The 22,646-nt window shown below is 38.3% G+C and overlaps 1 protein-coding gene across 1 annotated transcript in view; it reads left to right on the top strand.

Annotated features, from left to right (window-relative positions):
- The first annotated feature begins 91 nt into the window (after positions 1 to 91).
- ZNF654 (zinc finger protein 654) overlaps positions 92 to 22,646 on the top strand; it is a 29,920-nt gene continuing 7,365 nt past the window's right edge. The window contains exons 1-7 of the mRNA XM_033052143.2: positions 92 to 223; positions 8,857 to 9,002; positions 11,874 to 11,955; positions 13,202 to 13,337; positions 17,046 to 17,248; positions 17,985 to 18,124; positions 22,011 to 22,152. Coding sequence (XP_032908034.1) covers positions 92 to 223; positions 8,857 to 9,002; positions 11,874 to 11,955; positions 13,202 to 13,337; positions 17,046 to 17,248; positions 17,985 to 18,124; positions 22,011 to 22,152 — 981 coding nt within the window. The remainder of the gene's footprint in view (positions 224 to 8,856; positions 9,003 to 11,873; positions 11,956 to 13,201; positions 13,338 to 17,045; positions 17,249 to 17,984; positions 18,125 to 22,010; positions 22,153 to 22,646) is intronic.

The following is a 22,646-nucleotide window of genomic DNA, read 5'->3' on the forward strand; positions in this document are numbered from 1 at the left end:
GCCGGACGCTGGGCGGCGCGGCGGGGGTGGCTCTTCCGGCGCGGCGGGGCGGGGCGGGGGCGCTCGGTACGCGCGGGGCGGCGGGGCCGCCATGGCGGAAGACGAGAGCGACCAGGAGTCGGAGCGGCTCAGCGAGGAGCTGGAGGCACTGGCGGCGCCGGGGCTCCCGGCCGGGCTGCCCGCTCTGCTCCGCAGCCAGTACTACTGCCGCCGCTTCTGCCAGGTGAGCGCCGCGGCGCGGGGGGCAGCGCCGGGGGCAGCGGCGGAGGGAGCCGGGCCGGGCCCGCAGCGCTGCCGGGCCGTGAGGAGCGGGGCGCGGCCACGGGGAGTGGGGGCCGGGCCGGGCCGGGCGGGCAGGGAGGCTCCGAGGGGGAAGGGCAGGGAAGGCGGCTCCCGGAGCGGGCAGGGACAGCCGGGGGCGGTGCGGGGACACGCGTGGTGCTGCCGGTGCTGCGGGCAGAACCATCCGGCCGGCCTGGCCTGCGTGGCGGAGCGAGGCTGAGAGGCGAGAAGGGCCTCGGGAGCAGTTCTCGTCTGGCTGGCCGAGTACGACCAGGGTGGTTTATGGTTTTTAGGGTTTTGTGCTTGGAAGAGCAGCGTTTTCTTCATGCGGGCCCGGAATTCTTGTGCTCCTCGCGAGCCCTTTAGGTGTGCCTTGCAAAGTAACAAGCACCAACAGGTTGCTTTTCCTGGCTGTTTCCATCATTAGTTACCTCTCGTGTATTCCAGCCACGCCACTTGCTGCTTCCCAAAACACAGCCTGGAGGTCATTTTATACAGAATTGCTTCATTCTATCAACTTTTTGACTTACCTCGCCGCTACAGTTATCTTCTGCCATCTGTAGAAACGTGCTGCCATATTGTCACTTTGTTCCTGTTTTATCGTTCAGTGAAACATCCTGTTTGAAATGTTGTTTGCTGTTAGACGTGCTTACAACACTTTCGCGGGGCATTCTGCTCACTGAGCCCGTAGGTTGCTTTTGGGGCTGTTGATCCTTTCATATTTTCTTCTGTTTCATTATCTGTCAAAAATTGCAGAGCCAGTAGAAGGAGGAACAAGTGTTTTTGGAAGTCTGACATTTTCTACAACTGTAAGGAATGACAACCATGTTTGATTATGTTGGTTGTTTGGAAAGACGTTTACTTTTGTTTAACTCTGTGGATTTTATCTTAAATTTTTCTCTCTGTGCTTACTGCATTGAATTTATTGTGTTGAGGAAGTGCAGACGAGGTGATAGCTTCATGTGCTAATGCCAGTCCCAGGGAAAGGTATGAATTAGTAGGAAACAGAAGAGGATAAGAGCAAGGGGAGAACTTCCTTGTGAAATAGTTATATCACAAGTATTTTTATGTGTTATATATGTAGCATTGAATTCCCCTGCAGTTTTGTTTTTTTGTGTAGGGAGATTGCCAAGCCCTCTCCCCTACTTTGAGTAGATGAACTCTCCAGAAAAGCAGCCAGTGTTCTGAGTAGGTACAGGGCTCTGCTCCTTTTCTCTTAAACTTTCTTTTTAATAATGCCTAGTTTAATTAATCCTGATGAGAGTAAGTTAATATATTAGTAGTTTGTCCCCAGGGTTTCTTTTTTTTTGCTTGTTTCATGTAAATTTGGCCTGGTGTGAACAGCAGTCATGTGCTCGCTCAAGGTAATCAGTGTTTTGTTTAAGCATGATTTTTTAGTAATGGGTTTTTCTACTGATTTAACTACACAAACACGAGATCCTGAGGGGTGTGCTGGCATGAAAAGCCTGTAGCTGTGACATTTATGGATTGACAACAAATGAAGTTGTATGTGCTCCACGTGAACTCATTTCCCCTCATGGGATTGGTGCTGTGTAATTATACACGTAATATATATTTGTACTTTTCTATCTAGATCTTCTGAAGGACGTATTTGGCTGCTGTGCAGACTGAGCCTTTCCACCTCACTCCACTTTGCACTGATAACACAGTTTTGCTTGTGTTCCTACTCATTTGGCCCTTCTGGATGTCCTAGTTTGCCTCCTGTGCTCCTGGTTTTGTGGAATAGGAGTTGTCGAAATAGTTGCTTAGTGATGGTGCAGTGAGTTTGGCCTCCCCAAAAGAAACATTGTTATTTTCAGAATAACAACCTATCAAAATGTGTGGCTGTGCTTCAGGCATGGTGTTGAAGCTTGCTGTCACCTGAAAATGATATTGATTAAATAGCTTGTAGTTAAGCTGATGAAGTCTGCGAGCATCTCTCAGGAGAGATGAAGCATGGTGTAAATAAAGCCTTTTTCAGTCTGTAGACCTGTTTTCTGAAAATCCTACTGATCTTTAAGAGAGTGGCTTACAGCTTAAAATGCATTGGTGGGCACATCTTTCACCCTTGAATGATGTTGGGTAAAAAAACCTGCTGTAAACAGTTTTCAGAACAGATTCAATTCTCTTGAGGCCTGGAGTATTGTAGCTCAACTTCACTTTTGGATCGATTAAGTACCAGTTAAAAAGATGACCTGTCAGGATTATGAGAACATTTTCCATAAATTTCTGGTTAATCACAATTTAGTGATACAAAGTGCAGTTGGCATGTAGCATCCTGACACCCATTGGTAGTTTTGGGATCTGTATCTTGTAGGTGTTTGTGGTCACAGGGAGTTGTTACAGCCTGAATCTTTCTAGGCAAAATGGAATAAGATGTTTTCTTGGAATGTTATTTGAGATTGATTACATGGGCAAAGCAAAAATCAAGCTTTCTGTGGCAGGAAGGGAAAAAAGACACTTGGAAGATGAGTCAAGTGCCCAGTTTATGCATCTTGCCAGCTGTTTCTGTGTTACTTTCTACAATTTGCTGATGTGGCTTTTCTTCTCATTTGTGGACTTCCAAGCCCATTTGGAGGTTGGGAAAAACAAATCTGCTGTTCCCAGCTTTGGCAGGCAAAAGAACAGCGCATCTGTAACTACTTTGGAAGTTAAAGACATTTGTAAGGTGGTACCTAGAAGAAACTCCCTCAGCCTAAACATTTGGAAGAGTTTCAGCTTGTGTTTGTATGCAGAATTGGAAATTCTTTCGTGAGGTTTCTTAGGACCTGTAGGCAATGAGAGGTTCCTGTGAGACTAAAATACAAATGGTGAAGAGCAGTGAAAACAGCATATATGGTGAGTTTTTTGGTAGGAGGGTTAAGGGGAAAACTTTTGAATTAGAAGGATGAATTTCCAATTTTACTTGGCTCAAAAATAAACTTTAATGGCTGGAAAATGGATATAGCTTCCTTCATTGCACTGAAAGTGGGTACAGTTTTGTTAAGAAAAAAAAATTAATTTATATTTTAGGATATTTTCTCCTAACATTAAATACTATCACAATATTACAAGTTGCTTCCAGCATTTCTGTAGTTGTCGTCAGGACTGCATAATTGTATTGGTTGTTATTTTACGTTGTTGGTACTGACTGGAATAAACACCAGGTGAGTTCATCTCAAGTAACAAGGTGATGCTGTGAGGAGTGAACACTCCTCGATCTGTTCTTCCTGTGGCATCAGCTTACAGCCTTCCAGGATGATCCCACTCCTGAAAGAAAGCCTTTGCCTACATTAATTGGTGGAAAAACAATTCTTGGGCTTCTAAAAAAGTTAAGTAGTAAAATATAGTAACACACCAGAGAAGATAGTGTTTCCTGGATTTATTTTAGCAGGCAGAAAAAGGCAGGGAGGGGTGTGTGACTCAACTGGTGTTTGTCTTGCTTTGTGGTGATGGAAGTAAAAAAGTTACAACTTTAGATGTTTGTTCTTCTAACTTTGGGGTTAATATAGTTTCACACTTTTTGTGCCTGAATTTGAAAGTATTTGCTTTGGTCTCTTACTCTGGACTTCAAATCAATATTGGTTAAGTTGTTTTTGTATTAAAAAACAAACAAACAAAACCAAAACAACTGCAAAGAAAACCTCTCCAAACCTTTAGGTTATGCCAGACTTTTATTTTATCCAATTTTGGACTTTTGGGATCCATATTTGATTTCCATACACCATTTTAAGCCTCAGCTACACAAGTCTTGCTCACATGAATATTAGTAGCGAAAAGTGATTTCTTCAGCATCCTTGAAGCTTGAAGAGGCAGAATCTGTAATTTTTTACCACCTATTTGCTTGTATAATAATTTGTGGTGTTGATGTTTTGGGGATTTTGTACCATCCTGAACAAATATACTTTATCTTGTTAATGGCTGAAATTTTAATAATACTGTTGTAAATAGTATTTGACTCTTTCATGTTTTTGAATGTTGATAATGCTCATTATATAAAGCTTGTGAAGGGCCAGTCACACATTCCACTAACTAAATTTCAAAAAGTGCCGTAATTACTTCAGACTATTTAAATTCAAAAATTAACCTGTCATGGTGTTTTTGTTTTTTTTATATGTGCAACTGGTGGAAACCAGTGTGTTCAGTTTACTTATTGGTAGTTTAGTATTGTGCTGCTTGAGATTCAAGCAAAATCACATTTAAAAGGAAATCCTTATGAAATAGATGTGGCAAAACCACATGGTGTTTATTGCCAGGTTGGATGCCAAGGTGAGCTTCCAGCTGTGCTGAGGATTTACCTGTGTGTGCAGCAGGGTGTCCTTCACCTGGGTTAGGCTGTGTCACTCTCTCCTCTGACACTTGATGGGGAAAATGCAAAATTTTTATCATGCAAAAATTATTTCATATAAATAGGTGAAAAATAAAAGTTCTTCGTGCAAAACTGGGCTGTGGTGGGTGAATTGCACTTGGCTGCTCGGTCAGGTCATGAGCATTCACAATAGCAGTTGATTTGCAACCTCTTTATTCTAAAGATTGACTCCTCCAGGCTTCCAGTCTTCAGTGCTCTTGTCCTTAGCATCATAAAATCTTTTGTTATTCACATACTCAGGGTGGTTCTCATCAGCTTCTGTGCCTGCTGTCCTTATAGCTTTACCCCAGGAAATGATCTCCCTGTTTTACAAGTGGGATTAAGGAGCTACTGTTTTCCAAAAGAAACATTAGTGCAATATGTTACAGGCTTTTCCTGATCATTGTAACATCTTTTTGCTACTCTGAAATGTCACTTTTTGACACTTTGAAACATCCTGATATTGCTGCTTCTCCAGGTTTTAATGCCTTGTCATTAAGTATAGATTTTGTATGAAAATTATCTCATGATTTTTCCTTGGAAAAATGTATCAAGATTATAACTTAGTAAGGAGTTGTAGGTTTTTGTACCTAAAGGAAGGATCTTCATTGAGTGATGCTTCTGTTTGCTAGCTTTGCTCCATGGGCTTGTTCAAGTTAGTGAAGGCACGCTCTAGTGCAGGAGGTGAGTCAAAAAATCTAAAACTTAGGTCCTTTTGTTTAGATGAGGAAAGCAAGTAATTGTGCTTCTTCCCTGATACACCTAATAAATTCTATTTTAGTGGTTGCCAGTGAGGTGGATGTGAGCATTTGTGTGTTGTCAGCTCTCACTTTCATGTGTGAGCACAACAGTTCCTTTCATTGGCTGACTTTTGTTTGGGGGCTGAGGTGCTAATCAGTCGATGAGGAGGAATATTTCTACTTTTCAGTGTAGGTATTTATCTCTCAGCCATAAATCATACACAGGAACACTTACTACAGTGCTCCAATCAGCCCAAACTGCTTTTCTAGAATTAATGTATGGTTTTCACTGTTGTGCAAGTGACAGACAATAAACTGTACAAACTTTTTGGCTTGCTAAATGTAATGGACATAGGGTACCCAATTTTGGGAATTGTTCTTGCCTCAAGCAGCCTGAGGGGATTGATGAGATTTTTGGTGATTAAGAGTAGGGGGAAAGCATTTAGCTTTAAGGGTAGAAACTTGTCTCATTGAATGCGTCATGCTGTTGCTGAGTGATGTTTTCTTTTGCCAGAAGTGTGATTGTGTTTGCTTACTCATTATGTAATATTCACATGTGAATTGCAGTAAACCCATTGCTTAACATATTTTACTATAATGCCATTTTAAACTTTTACCTGTTAAGTAATATTTCATATTACCCTAAAATCGTAAGACTTTTCCTACTTTCCATTTGGATAGTAAAATCCTTATTTGTAAGGACATGGTTGGCTTGTTTGTATTTGGAAACAAAGTAAAATGCTCTCCATCTACTGAACAGGTTCAAAAGACAGTTTAAAAACTGCTTATTTCTGGTGATGCTTCTAGGAAGAATAAACGTAGTATTACTCAAATTTTAAGAGCTGAACTTTGGTATCTGAGCTACTCTGGTATTTCTGCTGATCAGGCAACTGTGGTGGATGTTGCTTTTAATTATGGATTTTAATTTTCAGGAAACTTTGGTTTTTTTAAGCTTGCCCTTTTTGGGCTTGTCCTCTCATGTGACAACTCTTACATATGTTTATTATAATGAATGACAACCATTATATTTGCCAAGAAGCTTTCTGTGTTTGAAAACTAGAAAGAGAATAACTCACAAAATTGTGGTTTTAATCCTGTGATGACTTTACTGTTAAATCTCACAAGAAACTATGGGAATAACTTTGTTTGAAATTCTAGTAATGATAAACTTTTAAAATTGATGGGATTTGTAGGGGTTTTTTTTTTCTTGTTGTGTGGAGGAATAGAAAAAACTGTAGCAACTTCCAGCCTAACACTGCATAACATTTGGGGTTTGTGTTCTGTGTATTTGCAAATCTAATTATTTGCAATGTTGTTTCTTTTAAGTCTTTGAAATACAGCCAAGTAACTTTATATATGCATATTTAATTACTTAAAATGAGTGTATAATTAATCAGTTAAAACATAATATTCCAAGAAAAGCTATTGTTTCACTAGTTCAGATTTTGAACTACTACCTTGTTGTTTTTGGGGTTGGCTGCCTTAGCTGCGTGCTCAGAAATTTTTGATAAATCTAGTCTTGATTTTGTTTTACTGGGACACATCTGAGTTCTGGATTTTCCTCTGAGTTACAAAAACTAAAACCTATTAAAGGAGGGTAGGTAGTGTATTGGTGTGGGAGAAAGGCGGAGCTGACTGGAGGGGCTGGTGTCGGGAAGGTGCTTCAGCCTCCTTTCAGTACCTTTATCTGCTCTGAATGAAAGGGAAAACAAAAAGGCCCAGTCCCTTCACGGTTATTAGCAATGGCAGGCACAGACAGACTGGGGGAGATGCTTTAAGGGTATTAAAAATTGCACCCTAACAGGGACTTGGAAAGCAACTGTTGCAGAAAGTCACATAAGAGGTTGTTTCCCTTCTGGTTTTGTCTCCTGTGTATTGGACAAGGAACAGGCCACTGTGCTTTGACAGTATTATGTTCTTTGGTTTTTTCTGGTTGACTTCATTATATTGAAATTAGTGTGCCTGTTCAAATGTACTGATAGACTTTTACTTATGCTCTGCTTTGCAGCTCTGTTTCAGAGCATGGAATCTTGAGTATTTTGTACAAAAGAAGAGCTTGGTTTCTATTTCAGGAAAATTCCACATTACTTAAAAACAGACACTGAAGTATACGTTATTCCCTGCTTCTCCTATATAGAATGTGTGCAATATGGTTTGGAATTTATTTTATACTTAGTTTAGCTTTTCGTCCGCACACTCCCCATACCCCAATCTATTCCTGACTGTTGCAAGTCTTCTGAGAATTGACTAGTTAGACTTCTCTTGTGACTGATGAATTCATGGTTTTAGGTTATCCTCCTTCAGGAAAAGGTTTGCTATTTATCCTGGGCGTTTTGGGATGGGATGCACCATTGCTGTGAATCTGTTTGGGTGCATTTGAGTTGCACATCAACTGCCAGGCCAAGGTGGTGTTGCTGTTGTGTTCCTTTCTCTGCTGGGTCTGATATTTGTGTGGCAGAGGAAGCTGCTGCAGACTGGGACTGATGGCTTTTTTTGGGGAGAGTTTGTTCCCCACCCATTAATTCATAATTGAGCTTACAGTGGGTTCAGATGAGTGCTGGAGGTGCAGTGAGGGCTGGTACAGCAGGACACAAAATGTTGTTTTATTGCTTGAAATAATTTATGAACATATCTGTACTGTGCCCTTCAGGTGCAAGCATTGTGAAACATCCTGGTGGGAAGTGATGCTTTATTTCCGCTTTGTTGGACCTTTTGGAGGCTCACACCTCTAAAGGATGTTTTGTCTCTCTGTCTACTTTGTTTTTCTAAGGCTTTTGTGGTTTTCTATATTAGGGGCTTGGCTAAAACTATTTCAGGGAACTCATAATAGATCTGTGAGGCAGGACTATCTTATAAAATGTTTAGTCTTCTTAAGGGGAAGAGTATTTGTCTACAAGTCTGCTAATTCTTCTTCAGTTGACCTAGATATTTGCTGCATATTAAGCTAACAGTTTTGTAAACAAATTATTAAAATAAGTTTGGAAAACTTAAAATCTACATACAAAGTATTAATCCATCTTGGCTGCTGTTGCCTTAGATCTATGCTATGTCTAAATAAAGCCAAGTTTACTCACTTGATCAGATAAGGAAGAGTGACTGCAATGTTTGTGGCTCTCTGCTGACATAAAGGCTGGAAGAGTGCAGGTTACTCTTTCCCACCTTGGAAAGTTTTCAGACTAGAATGTCTGGATGTTGTTACAGACTCTCTAATTTGCATCCCCTTGCAAAATAAAAACTTGTGTTTAATGCAGAGTGCAATATCTACTGTGGTACAGCATAAAAAGAAAGTATTTCCTGTCTTATGCTCTGAAAAGAATGGTTGAAGGTCCCTTGTGATATTCCTTTCATTATATAGGCCATAAACCAGAAAACAGTCAAATATTTTGGGTTCCAAACTCTGCCTGAGGGAGAAGGAGGGGAGTTACAGCAGGTGCAGTTATCTGCTTCCTCTTTGTGACCAAAGAGAGTATGCTGGATAACAATGTGTGTTTGCATGTGGTTGCCTAGGTTGTTGAAGACTATGCTGGAAGATGGCAGGTCCCTTTGCCTCAGCTGCAGGTGCTGCAGACGGCGCTGTGCTGCTTCACGTCTGCCTGCGTGTCCTTCCCGGCCGAATGTGAGCACGTACAGTACGTACTGAGTAGCCTTGCTTTGTGAGTACCTCTTCATTTCTATTCTTCCTTCCTTTACAATAGCAGAGCAAAAGGGCTCCAGGTCCTCTGAGGGGTTTTACAGGTGGTGTAGCTACACAGAACCAAGAATTGCCAACTAGGATTCGGTTTCATTTTTTTGTATCCTTGTTAAATATTCAAGTTGGCTATGACAGTGTTTTGTCATAAGGGATGTCTGGCAAAATCAATCATCTAAGAAATAAGTGGTCATCATAACCTTATTTTGGAGTATGTGAAGACCAACCTTTGCCAGTAGATAACTTTAAATCATTTATCTCAATTTTTTACTTCTGTACTTCTAATGATGTAATAAGCCAAGTACTTCTTAAGATAAATATCTTAAGAAAGATTTCAATTACTTTAAAATTGCATGGTTTTTTATGTTTGAGTCATCAAAATGGTTATGGGAATTACTTTTCATGCAGTTAGCTGACCCAAAGTCACATTCAGCTTCAAGAGTTACAGGATGTTGTCATAAATTTTGCTCTAATTTCACTTTTCTTGATGCATTGGTCATTTTCCCACATGAAGACTGCAAGTGTCAGAGTAATAAGGACATAAGGAAAAATAAATGCTGTCTTTAAATGCTGGTGAAGCTTCACTGTGGACATTTCCTGTTTTGTGTGTGAAACTGTTTGAAGGAGGACTGTTCACGGCATCATAAGACCACAATTTTCAAAGTTACATCAAAACATGGTGACATCTGTTGCTGTGGGTTTTTTCACTAGTTTTAAGGAAAAAAACCTCAAAGTTCAAACCATGTCTATATGTATTTTTAAATAGCAAAGCTTAGGAGATAAAAAGGTGGAAATTCAGGTATTGTTTTGGATGGATACATTCTAATAATTGATAAGCAAATTGGTCACTGGATTCCTGTCACCCTTGTCTGTTTTGGTTTTTGAGACTGGGTTTATTCCATGAGATTTGCTTCCATTCTAGGATGTTCAGAGTATTTATTCTTCTGCCTGGCTGGCACAGTTTTGCATGTGATGTGATATAAAGGGATCCCAGGGCTTAGTAGCTGCAGTTACCTGGGCAACCTTGATCAAATCTCTTTTGAAAATTCAGTATATATTAGGTTTTAGTTCTTGGAGAGCAAAACTCTGCCTGACTGTATTGTCATCCTTGAGTAAGATTTCCTTGGTAACCAGACAATAAATAGGAGTAACTGGTTTATTTCCCATACTTAATAACCTTGCTATTTGTATCAAATGAAGCAGCATCTGCATTCATGTCAGGGCTTTATAATGGTACCCCATTTTAGGCAATGTTTTGATGCCACAGCAGTGACATGATCAATCTAGATGGATATAAATGTGGATATGGACTGCTGCAGACACTGTTGAGATAAACAAAGTTGGAACTGACTGTAGTCATTTTAGATGGAGACTACTGATGAGGAAATAAAAGTATTTTGATGGCTTCCTTTATTAGACTGTGAGCAGGTGCATTGTTAAAGCAGAAAACCATAGTTTTCACTTGTTCACTATTGATTTCCAGATTTTTTTTTTTCTTTTTTGCAATATCTTCCTATTTTTAAATCAGTCAAAACCAATTTAAATGCAAGCATGTATCACTTACTCTAGCTAGTTTTGTCTTATTATTTAAGTTCCAGTTTGGTTACTTGCCAGATCATGACATGACTCATGGCTGACCTTTCCTGAGAGTCAAGTACGCTGCAAAATTTTGTTTAACGTGAAATGAGATAATGTTTTTTCAGAACCAAGTACTTATTTGGGTTGGGATTGTTTTTTCACTGCATATTTGAATTGAGATTCAAAGACCTAGCTTTGAGAGAAGTTCTGTCACTGAACATAATAAATTTGCATCTACTTCTCTAAACCTGTTTTTTGCATAGTTAATCATTAGTTAGAAAAAAATATTACTTCAGCATAATCTGTTGGAAATCTAATTTTATGGTACTTTTCCATTATTCCTATAGAAAACTTAATTTTGTCTGTAAGTATTAAGACTTTTCTGTCACAGTATTCCTGAAAATGTTACTGAGGAGAATAAAATGCCTTCAATTTTCAAAATATTTTTTGAAGTCCTGCCTGTTCCTCTGAGTTTCTCAGTTCTTGTCTGCTGCTCTTGACTTTCTCAATCAGCAATTGCAGCTCATTAGTGCAGTGCCTGCCTGGTACTTTTTCCAAGTAGAAATGAAATTTCTCAGAATCTTCAGGCAGAACAGTAACAGTTGCACTGCAGATCCACGAGCTCTGCCAAGTTTTTGATTGAATTGACTCAACTGCATTATCTGGAAGGAGACTTTTATAAACAAAAACCTGAATTGAAAGGAGATCTGGATAGCTGCTTTTTACCAACCTCTGATTCTCTAAAAGTATTTAAAAGAAATAAAATACTAGATCAGTGTTTTAAGATGACCATGGAAGCCAAAAATGAGTTTGAATCTAAGCAGCATATTGGTCCTTTCTTCAGCTGTTTCCACCACCTCTTCTTGGGGTTGTTCTTCTAATTTTAAGAATTTGAATGCCACAAAGAAAGTGAACATAGTTGTGTTTGCATGTTTGCACAAAACCTGTCCCTTTCTAAATAATCTTCAAAAGCTTCTTTTGAAAAGATAAATTAATTAATACCTTTACACCAACATCTTCATGGAGAGGCTTCAGTTGTGGCAAGACAGGCTGAAGTGAAATCAAGTGTGTTTGTAGCAAGTGCCTGAAAACATAAGTTGTTGGCCACCTAAAACCTTTGAGTGACTCCACGTGGGCACAAGTTTAGAATCCACAAAATTTCTAATTTTAGTTTGATTGCTGTGAAAAGAGTCTTACAGTAGTTTCATGTTTGGAATCAATGTTTTTAGTTTGACTTGTCACTTCTTCTGTTTTTTAGGAGTTTTTTTGAATTGCTGCTGTTCTTTGGAAAGGATGAGTTCTATGAAGATCCTTTGAAAGATATTTTAGGTTCAATCCAGGTAGTGTTGTCTACTTTCATATAAACTTTTAATATTATTTTAGTAGATGTAAAGACAGTTTTTGTGAATATATGACTTGGAGGAAACATGCCATTATAGTGAAAGAAACTCTGCTTGTTTATGTCTATTTCGAACTTATTGTCATTCAGTTCATGACATGAAATCTCATGTTTCCTCTCTGGTTTTAAACAGTAAATTTTAAGTTGAAACTTCATCTCAATGAAGTCTTCAAGTCAACATAAACATGGGTAGTTTAAATTGTTCTATTCTTGGGTAGATTGGGACAGAGTTTTGTATGTCTATGTACAACTGCATAAGATAAACGACCCTGGATTAAAAACTTGTTTTGCCAGGTAAGTGTGGGGCTTTTTTATACCTGAATGTATTTTAGGCTTGTGCCACCATGACAGGAAACTTTGTAGGGAAAGAAAGGATGAAAACCAAGATTGTCTCTATTAATACTGCTCAGAAAAGTGCAGTTTGAAAAATGCTCTTCCTTTGCTATTTTTGTGTTGATACCTGTCTGTTACTGCTTGTACAAATGAATGTGCCAGCACTGTTTCTGCATCAGTTGTGTAATAAACCTGGCAGTGAAAAGCAGGCAATTGTATGTGCACGGAAACCATTCTTCTGCTGCATTTTTTCTTTCAATATTAGATAAATCTCTTGTTACTAAAATTTTCTGTTGATTAATGGTGTTGTTGACACTTTTACAGTAAATAAGGTGTGGGGATGAGAGGGAACTTGACATGTGAAAATCATGACTGGCTAAAGCATTCCATGATATTACAGGCAAACATAATTCCTGCTATATAGAAAACTGGAGAAAAATGGTTGCTTGAGGGCTGGTGACTCATGGCTTAATTCAGGTTTTTTTCCTCAGAAATCGCAAATCCAACTCAACATGTCTAAATCTGTGAAGGTTGCCATGAAGTGAAGACTTGTCTCAATGTTTGCCAGTAATGTCTGTAATCCAAATTGGTTTTGCACTATTATACAAATGGAAGGCTCTTTCTGAGGGCTGTAGAAGCCATAAATTTGACCTTCAACAGCTCTGTATTGCTGGTTTTAGATAATATCAGTTGTTGGTTTAGAGCTTTGTATATGGTCAGTGAAAGACTTTGTAACTCAAACTGAGGAAATACTCAGCCGTGCATGGGTTTCTTGGTTTGTATCTTGGGATAGCTTAACTATTTTTAGACAGCATCTTTTAATTCTTTCTAATTGTTTCTCTTTTTACACTTAGGAGTGTCAGAACCTTCTAAATAAATACAGGAATCTGAACCTGGAATTAGTGACTCGAATCATTCGAGATGGTGGACCATGGGAGGATCCAGTATTACAAGCAATTCTTAAGGCAAAACCTGTGTCACAGGAATTAGGTACTTCATTTACCACAGTAATTTTCTAGAGTACTGAAGAATGTGTTCAATTGTGCTTTTTAAAAATATATGGGGTCAGGTGTTATCAGCTGTCATTGCACAGTGTTTTAACTATTTTTCTGTAGTAAAATGTGCTGGTCCCTTTTTTTTCTGAAAGAAAGCTGAATTTCTGTGCTAATTTAAGTCTGCTTTTATAATGTAGAGATCAGATTGGTCAGACATAGGCAGCTATGGAGTAGTTAATAAAATTCATAGGGTGGGTTTCCCAAATCTGAGTGTACACTTAAAGCACAGAGACCAACTTGACTTCCATTAGACTCCTGAAGAAACACTATTGGAGAGGATCTGATGTGTATTTGTCTCCTGGCACTCTGACTCATTTAATTTTTCTCTTCAGTTATAAATACTTGGTCTTCTGGCTTTTCTTGGTTCTGTTTCCAATGATGCCCTTGGCTACATGTGACAGCTGCTTTCTGTTTATGGATATGTAATTGGAGCTGGGAAAGGTGCAGTGCATGGGAACAAAATCACTGGAATGTTAATGAAAGTTCCTAAGAAAAATACCCAAGCTACAGTGAAGTCTTTAGTAGCATGTTAAGCAACAGTGTTTACAGTGGAGCTCTTAAAAGTTTTTATTTGATAGTGATGGGAAATGTCAGTTCTTTTCTAGTTGTTAGGGTGTAGTGCCTGATACAAACTCACACTGTGTTTGTGACAGTGTCTTCACTGAGAAAGAGCACTAAAGTCAGGACAGCTCAGTGAGCTGCCTCCTTAACCGGAACAAGGGTTTTGATAGCAAATTCACATCATTATGCCTTTGTTTTGTCTCTTGTGAAACAACTGCTTGAGCAACGGACTTCCCCGTGATTTTTATTAGATATCTCATAAAGTTCTGGTCAAATACCTACAGAAACAAAATGAAAACCAAGATAAACCTTGTTTTGTTCTGCATCACATGGTTTTGGTGATTATGATGTGGAATTAGGTCTCCATGCCTCCAGTAAGGAATTAGTTTAGTCCTTTGCTGCTATAATGATTCTCTTGGCTGTCATGAATCCTCTCTATGATGGGCATCAGTTCGAGGATGTTTGTTTTTAACCTGACAGAGCAGGAATGAGACCTGTTGTCACCTGATGAGCACTTATATTCCCTTTTATTTCAGGCTGCATCTCCTTCCCCTCTGCTGAGAGATTTTTTTCTCCTTTTATCTTCTGATATCCCCACACACACCCTTGACACATCTCATCTGTGCTGACAAACATTTTATTTTAGACAATTATATTTTGAAAGCTTGTTCTTTCTTCCTCTTACTTCCTCTGAAGTTTGATTCTTGTGAAGTCTTACACAAAGCTAACATCCTGTGCTGCTTTATAGGCTAGCAGTGTTTAGTGTGTATTTTGAAACTTGGCCATGTAGTTCCCTCAGGGGTTATTTTAAATAGGAAAAACTGCCTATTATTGCTGAATCACCAACCATTCCTTGCAAAAATTGGTTTGTGTGAACGACATAATCCTGTCCTGGATTCATTAACTCCATGGAGAAGCTTAGGCCAAGACAAACCTCTCTGTGTCTGTCTTCACACGAGTTGTAGTAAACTTTGAGATGTCACAATCTGTTTGGAGATGGCTGGAAACAAAGCAGTCATTGAGTTGGCACAAAAATAGTAGGGTTGGAATATAGGAACAATCAACTTGTAATGGACTAGGGAAAATAAGGTGAGCATCTGGAAGAGAACAGTACAGAGGTGCAGTCAGGTGGAGCAGTTAATGAGATTCTGAGGAGTTGGTTAGTGGCTGTTGCTCTAAATCTAAAGCATCACTGCCTGGGTAAGAATAAATATTGTTTCTTAGTGTATCACAGGCTTGGCCAAAGGCTACTGGAGTTGGCAGTTGTCTTTGGCTTGGGGGTTTAGAAGAGCTCTGTGTGCTGCCCTGGGAGAAGAGGACATTGCAGGACAGGGAGGGAGCACTGCCCTGCCAGCAGCATCAGCAAAACTGTTTGAATACAGAGGAGGTTGTAGGAACCCCCATCCTTAGGAGCTCCTGCTGGCAGTGGTGTGGGGTATGGAGATGCCCTTGCCTGGGAGAGGAGCCTGTCAGAGTCTCATTTCTGGAGCAGAAGGGACCTGAGAGTTCCCCGCACCAAGTGGGAATGGTAGAACAGGGTGAGCTGTGCTGTGGAGTGCAGTTCTCCCTCCTTTACGTGAAAAGGATGTTACAGCCACTTTTTGGATGGGCAACATTCCCTTAGCATTAGCATTTACCAAAGCTGAGTATTTCCAGCCTTATTTTTCAGTAATCTGTTGGGTAATGCTTGCATGCAAAACAGAGGATGTAGTTTATTATCCTAAAGGTTTATTATCCTAATTCACAGAAGGAGACGCCTTTACTTGGCTCTAAGGACTTTTCCATAAAATGACTTTTTCTTGCACTTCATCACCACCATTAGACACTGGCTTTCCTTTTAGTCTTCTTGTTTTCTGAGTTTATTCTCAAAAGTGCTAATGGAGAGTGGGAATGATTATTTTCCTACAGTGCATCTGTTAACAAATCAAGTTGGAACCTGACACCTTGAATAATAGTGCTTAAATGTTCATTAGCATGGAACACTGCTAGCTTGCATAAAAAGAATGTTGCTAGAGAAATCTTGGGTTTGAGTGTAAGGGATTATTTCAATCCTTGGAAAAAAGCTTTAACTGAAAACTTATTGTACAAGTAATGTCTTCATTTTGGGGGAAAAAAATTCTTTGTTCAGATTGTGATTGTTAGTAACCGTTTCTTAAGTATCACTTTAAGTTGGTTGTAATTAATACAGACTGCTTCTAAGGGATGAAGTTTCAGCCTTCACTGACTTTAAACTGACAATCTCATTCTTTCTTTCTTTAAAACAGGAAACACTAAAGTCCTAGAGTAGTAGCCTCGAGTGATATTTTAACTTTTAATCCAAAGAGCTACTACAATCTATAATCTTTTACATTAAAGATGCAAACCATGTCTTCAAAGTATTTCTGAATTTCCAGTTTCTTCAATGTGGAGTGTTTTCAATATCTCACTTGAAATTATTTCATTCAAATCTTAATGTTAAGATTATATTTTAGAACTGGAAAACAGATTTCCAGAAATTAGGAATCAGAATTTAAAAGTATTTAGATGGGATTTGTGCCCAGTAGCACTTTCAGAGGAAGATGCATTTTCCAAGCAAGCAAAATCAAGGCATTCAAAGCTTCTTAAGGCAATAGCATTTGAATTGTCATTAACTTTTTTCACTACTTTGAGGTATTACATTTTAATGGATAATGAGTATCTTGAGGTTTTTAAAAATATTTGTAATTAGAGCTTTGGAACTGATGTCAGTCTTAAACTTCTGACACTGACATGGATTCTGCTGCTGAGAAAGGAGGGAATTTTCTTTCTTTAAATTGCTCACATCTTCTATACAATATAAATTTTACCAATTCTTTGCAGCACCTTGTGTTAACTTGTTAAAAACAAAATACAGATTACTGGTTTAAGGAAAATAACAGTTTCTGTTACCAAGCAGAAGGATAGATTTTTTTATGGTATTTAATTTAATATTTGCTTGACTTTTTTAGCAGAGCCTTTATTTTTTCTTGATATTATTTGTTATTAAAAGCAACATTAAATTTAGATATATTTGTTGTTTGGACTTCATATTCTAATTGCCTTTAAATCTTTCTTTTCTGTGCAGTTAACAAATACCTAAGCTCTGAAAATCCACTGTTCTTTGAACTCCGTGCCAGATACCTTATTGCCTGTGAACGCATCCCTGAGGCAATGGCTCTTATCAAATCTTGCATAAATCATCCAGATATCAGTAAAGATCTGTATTTCCATCAAGCTCTTTTCACCTGTCTTTATATGTCACCATTAGAAGATCAGCTATTCCAGGAGGTATTGTTTGTCAGTATACATTTCTTTTTTTAAATGAAGTGCTGCTTTATACTTGCTGTGTACGAGTTGTCAAGAGGAGTGTGTGGAGCTCTGATTTTGTGCAACCAAATGTCATAAAATCAGGCAGCCACACTCGTGTTGCTAAACTTAGTGCTGGCTTAAGCTTGGAAAAGTTAAATGTGAAGTGCCTACAAATCTTGTTTACCTAAAGGCAATTTTTTGGTCAAGTATTCTTGTAGACATATTCCCTAAATATTTGTGATTTCAATGTATTGACTATTTTGCTATTGACTATTTTAGTAAAAGCATTTGAGCCTAATTGATGTTAATTATACATTATATACTTTTGTTAAAGTTTTGAAATAAGTCCCAATATGTAAAATGACACTTGAGCTGAATGTGGCCCTATTTTATCACTGAGAGAATGTAGTAGATAACTGTGCTCTTCTTAACCTTGTTTTAAGAACAAGCCACCAAAAAGTGGCAAGAACAAGCAAAAAAGCACTTTTGTGTAGTATTTTAATTTCTCTGACAATTCATCTGATGGTCATTACTCTAAGAAATATGAAAGAGCTCAAAATATCTCCAAAATTTTTGCTTATAGAAGTACACAAAATCCATTCCTAAGACATCCTGTGTTAATAGTAATTCCTGAAGTTTTTAGTAGAGCAGGGTCTGATTGGTTTTGATTTCATGTTAGCAACTGATCTAAATCCATTTTATTTTAATTGTATAGCACTTGTTGAGGACTGATTGCAAGAGTGGAATTGAGATCATCTGCAACACGGAAAAAGAAGGGAAGACTACCTTAGCCTTACAACTTTGTGAATCCTTCCTAGTCCCACAGCTCCAAAATGGGGACATGTATTGTATATGGTAAATACTTTATTTCTGGGGAAGCAGCTGAGCAGAAAATATATGCTTATTGCCAGAATGAAACTCATCTAACTTAAAACTATCAAATGAAAATGATTTTTAAATGTTCCTGGTGCTTCTGTTGTGCCTGTTTGCCCTTTTACACACAGTCAAATGCAGGGTAACCTAATAGCTCATAACTCTTATTTACTGTTTCATAGTAACAGAAAAGTGAAGGTTTGCATACCTTACCTAGAAATGTAGCATTTATTTTTAGCAAAATGCAGTCTGTAGGCTTTATCCATGTAGATATTTTTCTCTGTAAGTGTAATGTGTCACCAATGTGCCTAAAGAGAGAATGTATGGTGCTGGACATGTGCTGGTATATGGCAACTTGGATGTCATGAACAGAACTATCACCTAGATGGGGCTCTCTAGAAAACATTGAAGATGTCTTCACACACATTCAATTGTCTTGATACCTGGATTTGGTTTTACAGCTAAAGAGTGTTTTCTAGAGAGCTGTCAACAAATTTCATCATCCTGAGGGCTGAAAGATGGCTAAGGAATATAATCCTTCTGTTGAGCCTGTATAATTTCTGTACCTGAAGGAGCATCTGCATTCCTTGATAAAATATGCTCTGATTGTTTATGTAGTTTAAAGCAAAACATCCTAGCAAGGATTTGGTAGAGGTCAAATTATGAATCTAACTGATTTTGAGTTCAGAACCTACCTGGGAATTCTGTGTTCCCAGATTCCAGGAAATCAAAAAGCTTTGTTGTCTTGAGAAACAAATGAAAGTTAGATATGATAATGTTTGCTTTGATATTAATATTTTTCCTTGACTGTTGGATGAGTAATTGCTCAATCAAAACCATTGGGGTTGTGATAATGACTTCCATTTATAGTACAGTGTGTTGGCAATAGCTACTGGCATTTTTCATCCAGTCTGTCCAGGAAAAGATGGACAGGACTGTCCCCATAGAAAAGATGAAATTCAACCAAAAAGGCAGAGTTTGTGAGCTCAGTGGGAATTGAATCCATCTATGCTGATTCCTGCCCAAAAGCTGCATCTCCCTATTTCTTACTAGGAAATTACAGGTGTAACCTCCATGGATAAATGCTTTCTGTTTGGGGGATTGAGTCTTTGAAGAAATGCATTTTTAATACTCCAATTAAAACTCCTTTTGCTGTAGTAACATGTCGACCTTGCTCTTATCCAGCTGATCACTGTGTTCTGCATCATCCATTTTTGAAATTGCTGTTCAAAGCAAGATGTAACTCTTGTTTCTGGCTAAGCAGATGTCAAAGATGAAATTCCAGTAGAGGCTTAAGTACTGTTTGATACCTGGTTTTCAGGGAAATAATCTTGGCATCTCTCAGTATTTTAATTTATTCAGAATATAGAACTTGAGGATCTTTGGAAGAGAGTTCAGAGCAGTTATGTCTGTGCAGCTCAAACAGATGTTTCATTCTTCACAGATGCTGAGCCTTAGTAATTGTGTTCCCAGCAAGAACTCTGTGTAATACTTAATAGATCATGGAAACTGCAGCAAAGCTTGTGAAGGCATGACTATACTGTAATGCCATTTTTGGAAGAAGTAGGAGCCAGGTTAAATTAACCTAAGGAGTCTATTTTTCCCCAGGGAAGATATTAATGTCTCCAGCACAGTATAAATCAGCTCACCTTGTTCTGGAACTGAGGGCCTTGCAGATCTAAGAGAGATCTAGCTGCTAACACTACAAGCAAAGATAAGACAACAAAACAGATTAGAAAGCTGTATGTAGCAGATGTTTGCTACAGCCTATATGATATCTTCAAGATAAAACCATTAGCTCTCATCTTGGGGGAAAATGAACTTTAAGCAGCTTGGTCACAAACCTCAAATTTTCACTGATGTTAAGAATAAATTCTAGATTGAGATGAACAAATTATTTTTCTGAAATGAAATCAAGCAAGCTGTGCTTGGTCATACTAAAAATATCTTTGTGCAAGGTGCTGGTAAGAAATCAATTCATATTACTTTGTATCAGTGTTGTCTCTTCAGGAAGACACACAGTGTTTTGATGGAGCTGGCATAGATGGCCTTCCTTCTCTGACAGATGATTTTTAAATGCTTTTTTACCCAATTTCAGGTGATTCCTACGCAGTAAATTCAGCAAGTCAAAGAATTTTTACCACAGGTTTGATCAGTCTTGTGGTAAATTGTGTTCCCTACTTAATAACAATTTAAATTGTCTCAACAAAGTCAGAAATGGACTTGAAAAGGAGAAGCCATTGTATTGACATAGAAAAATAAAACTAAAAGACTAAAATGCTGTTTCATGTCAGGGTCTAGGTAAATGGAGGGTAACAACTTGTTCTTCACCCATGCAGCTCTTACTTCTACTTCCAGTTTTCTTCTCTCCTTATTCAGCACTTTTATGAACATCCAGGAAGCTCCTTTAACTACTAATCTCTCAAAAGAACAATTTGATTTTTCTCACATTCTCTGGGATTAGTATTGAAATTATTTGCTCTGAAATGGTACGAGGCAAAGCAGAGAATGAGATGGATTATTGAATTGTAACATATAACATAAAAATACTCGGTTCTTACTTCTGTACTTCAGGTTGAGACTTGTTGTACTGAGTTGTTAAGAATGGTTTAGTGCACTAATTTCAAACTTGCATATGAAGTTTGCAAATATGTAGAATTCAGGTTTCCAGTTTGGTAAAGGCAGAGGTGAGCAGTTTGTATCTTTAAAAAACCAGAAAGATTAATTTGTTTGTGTGTAGAGCTGCTTATAGATCTCCCTTTTCAGTTTTCCCCATAAGCTTGATCTTTGTTTCAACTTTACTTCTCTTGGGTTCTGAATGAAAGAAAATTATCAAGGTCTCAATGTCAAGCAGAATTCCAGATGTGTCCTGAACTTACAAGTGGAGTTGGTTTTGTCATAGTCAGTTCTGTCACTTCCCTTCGTTCAGGGAACTCTGAGCTCACTAAGAGAAGCTTAATCTGAAAAGGTTTGTCTGAATCTGGAAATCAGCCAAATATTTTGTCAGTAACCAGGTTTGTTTTCTGAGGGAGAGGACTGCAGGAATAGAAAAGTGTCTTCCTTCAGAAAATGAAAGTCAATGGGTCCTGCTTTGTAGTGTTGTGGTGGGATTTCTCCTGAGTCCTAGCTAGAGCTACCTAACTGCTGGCAAATCTTGTGACTAGAAGTTAGCCCAGGTGCCTTCCTAAGTCTCTGAATTGAAATGCACAGAACTTTATGCTGTAAACTTTAATTAGCTCTATTTTTTTAGGCTAGCACATCCTTTGTGCAGAGTTTAGCAGTAATCTGTTCTTACATTTCCTTTTCTCAGGCAGGAATGTTTAACAGCAGATCATGGAGATGTAGGATAGCTGTAGAGCCTGAAACTTTGGTATAACTGCTCTAAGCAGAAAAGTGTGCTGTAATAACTAGAGAACATCACTATTTCCTGCCACATCAGGAGCTTCCTGTGCTGCTTCCATTTCTCACGTTCAAAAGCTTCTTTTCCTGAAGGACTCTTCATCCTTTTACTGGAAGTCAATCCCAAGAGCACACAGATGTTTATTGCCTGTGGTGTTGAAGGCTAGGTGCTGTTCCATCTGATTTTATTGTGCACTTCCCTGAAACTGAGCTGAATACATGAATGTTTTGTTGAATATTTAATTGGCTGGTGATAGGAGATACCCTGAATGTTCTAACAAAGTAATTAAGTTGCATTTTCCATTGTGCACATTATGTGCAGTCGTGGTGTTAATTAGATCAGTATTGCACCCTCAAATATGATTTTAGTCACAGAATATGCAAATAATTGTCTTTAGTAATGCATTGTGCTTATTGAGAGAGTTTTAAAATTCAATGTAATTGGAATATTTTATTCTCTACCTAATAGGGACCTGATCTTCATTTGGAGTAAACTGCAGCTCAAGTCTAACCCATCAAAACAAGTATTTGTGGACCACTGCTACCAGCTTCTAAGAATTGCTACAAATGTCAGAGTAATTTTCCCTTTCATGAAAGTCATTAAGGATGAAGTAAGTTCTGTTTGTTTTTACCTCCTCCACCATTCTTTTGGTAACCAGTTAAAGTAAAGAGAAGTGATGTTTATTTTGTGTAATGACCACTTTTGGTGGACAGTTAAAAAGGGAAGGACACTTAAAAATTTTGTCAGGTTACAGAATGAGCTTTGATATTATGATTGCTTGTGTGGTTTTAAGATTTATTTTTTTAACTGATTTCTGAGCTTTTCTGTTTCTGCAGCAAGGTAGAGGAATAAGTCCATGGAATAAATGTGAATGATTTATTGGTTTTCTTTCAACCTGACCTCTTAAGGGAATAGGATCTGTGTAATTATATGTACCCTTCATCCTTGTTAAATTCTGGATCCTTTTATCAATTCTAATCAAATCTGGAAAAAAAATTGCTTAATATAATAAAGGAAAAGGCAGAATAATAAAGGAGAAGACGTTTATTTTGCTTCAGAAAATTGTGCTCTATTTCATGCTTCAGATCTCAGTTTTGTTCTGCC

This window comes from Catharus ustulatus, chromosome 2, assembly GCF_009819885.2.
Source record: "Catharus ustulatus isolate bCatUst1 chromosome 2, bCatUst1.pri.v2, whole genome shotgun sequence".
In the NCBI taxonomy this organism is placed as follows: Eukaryota; Metazoa; Chordata; class Aves; order Passeriformes; family Turdidae; genus Catharus; species Catharus ustulatus.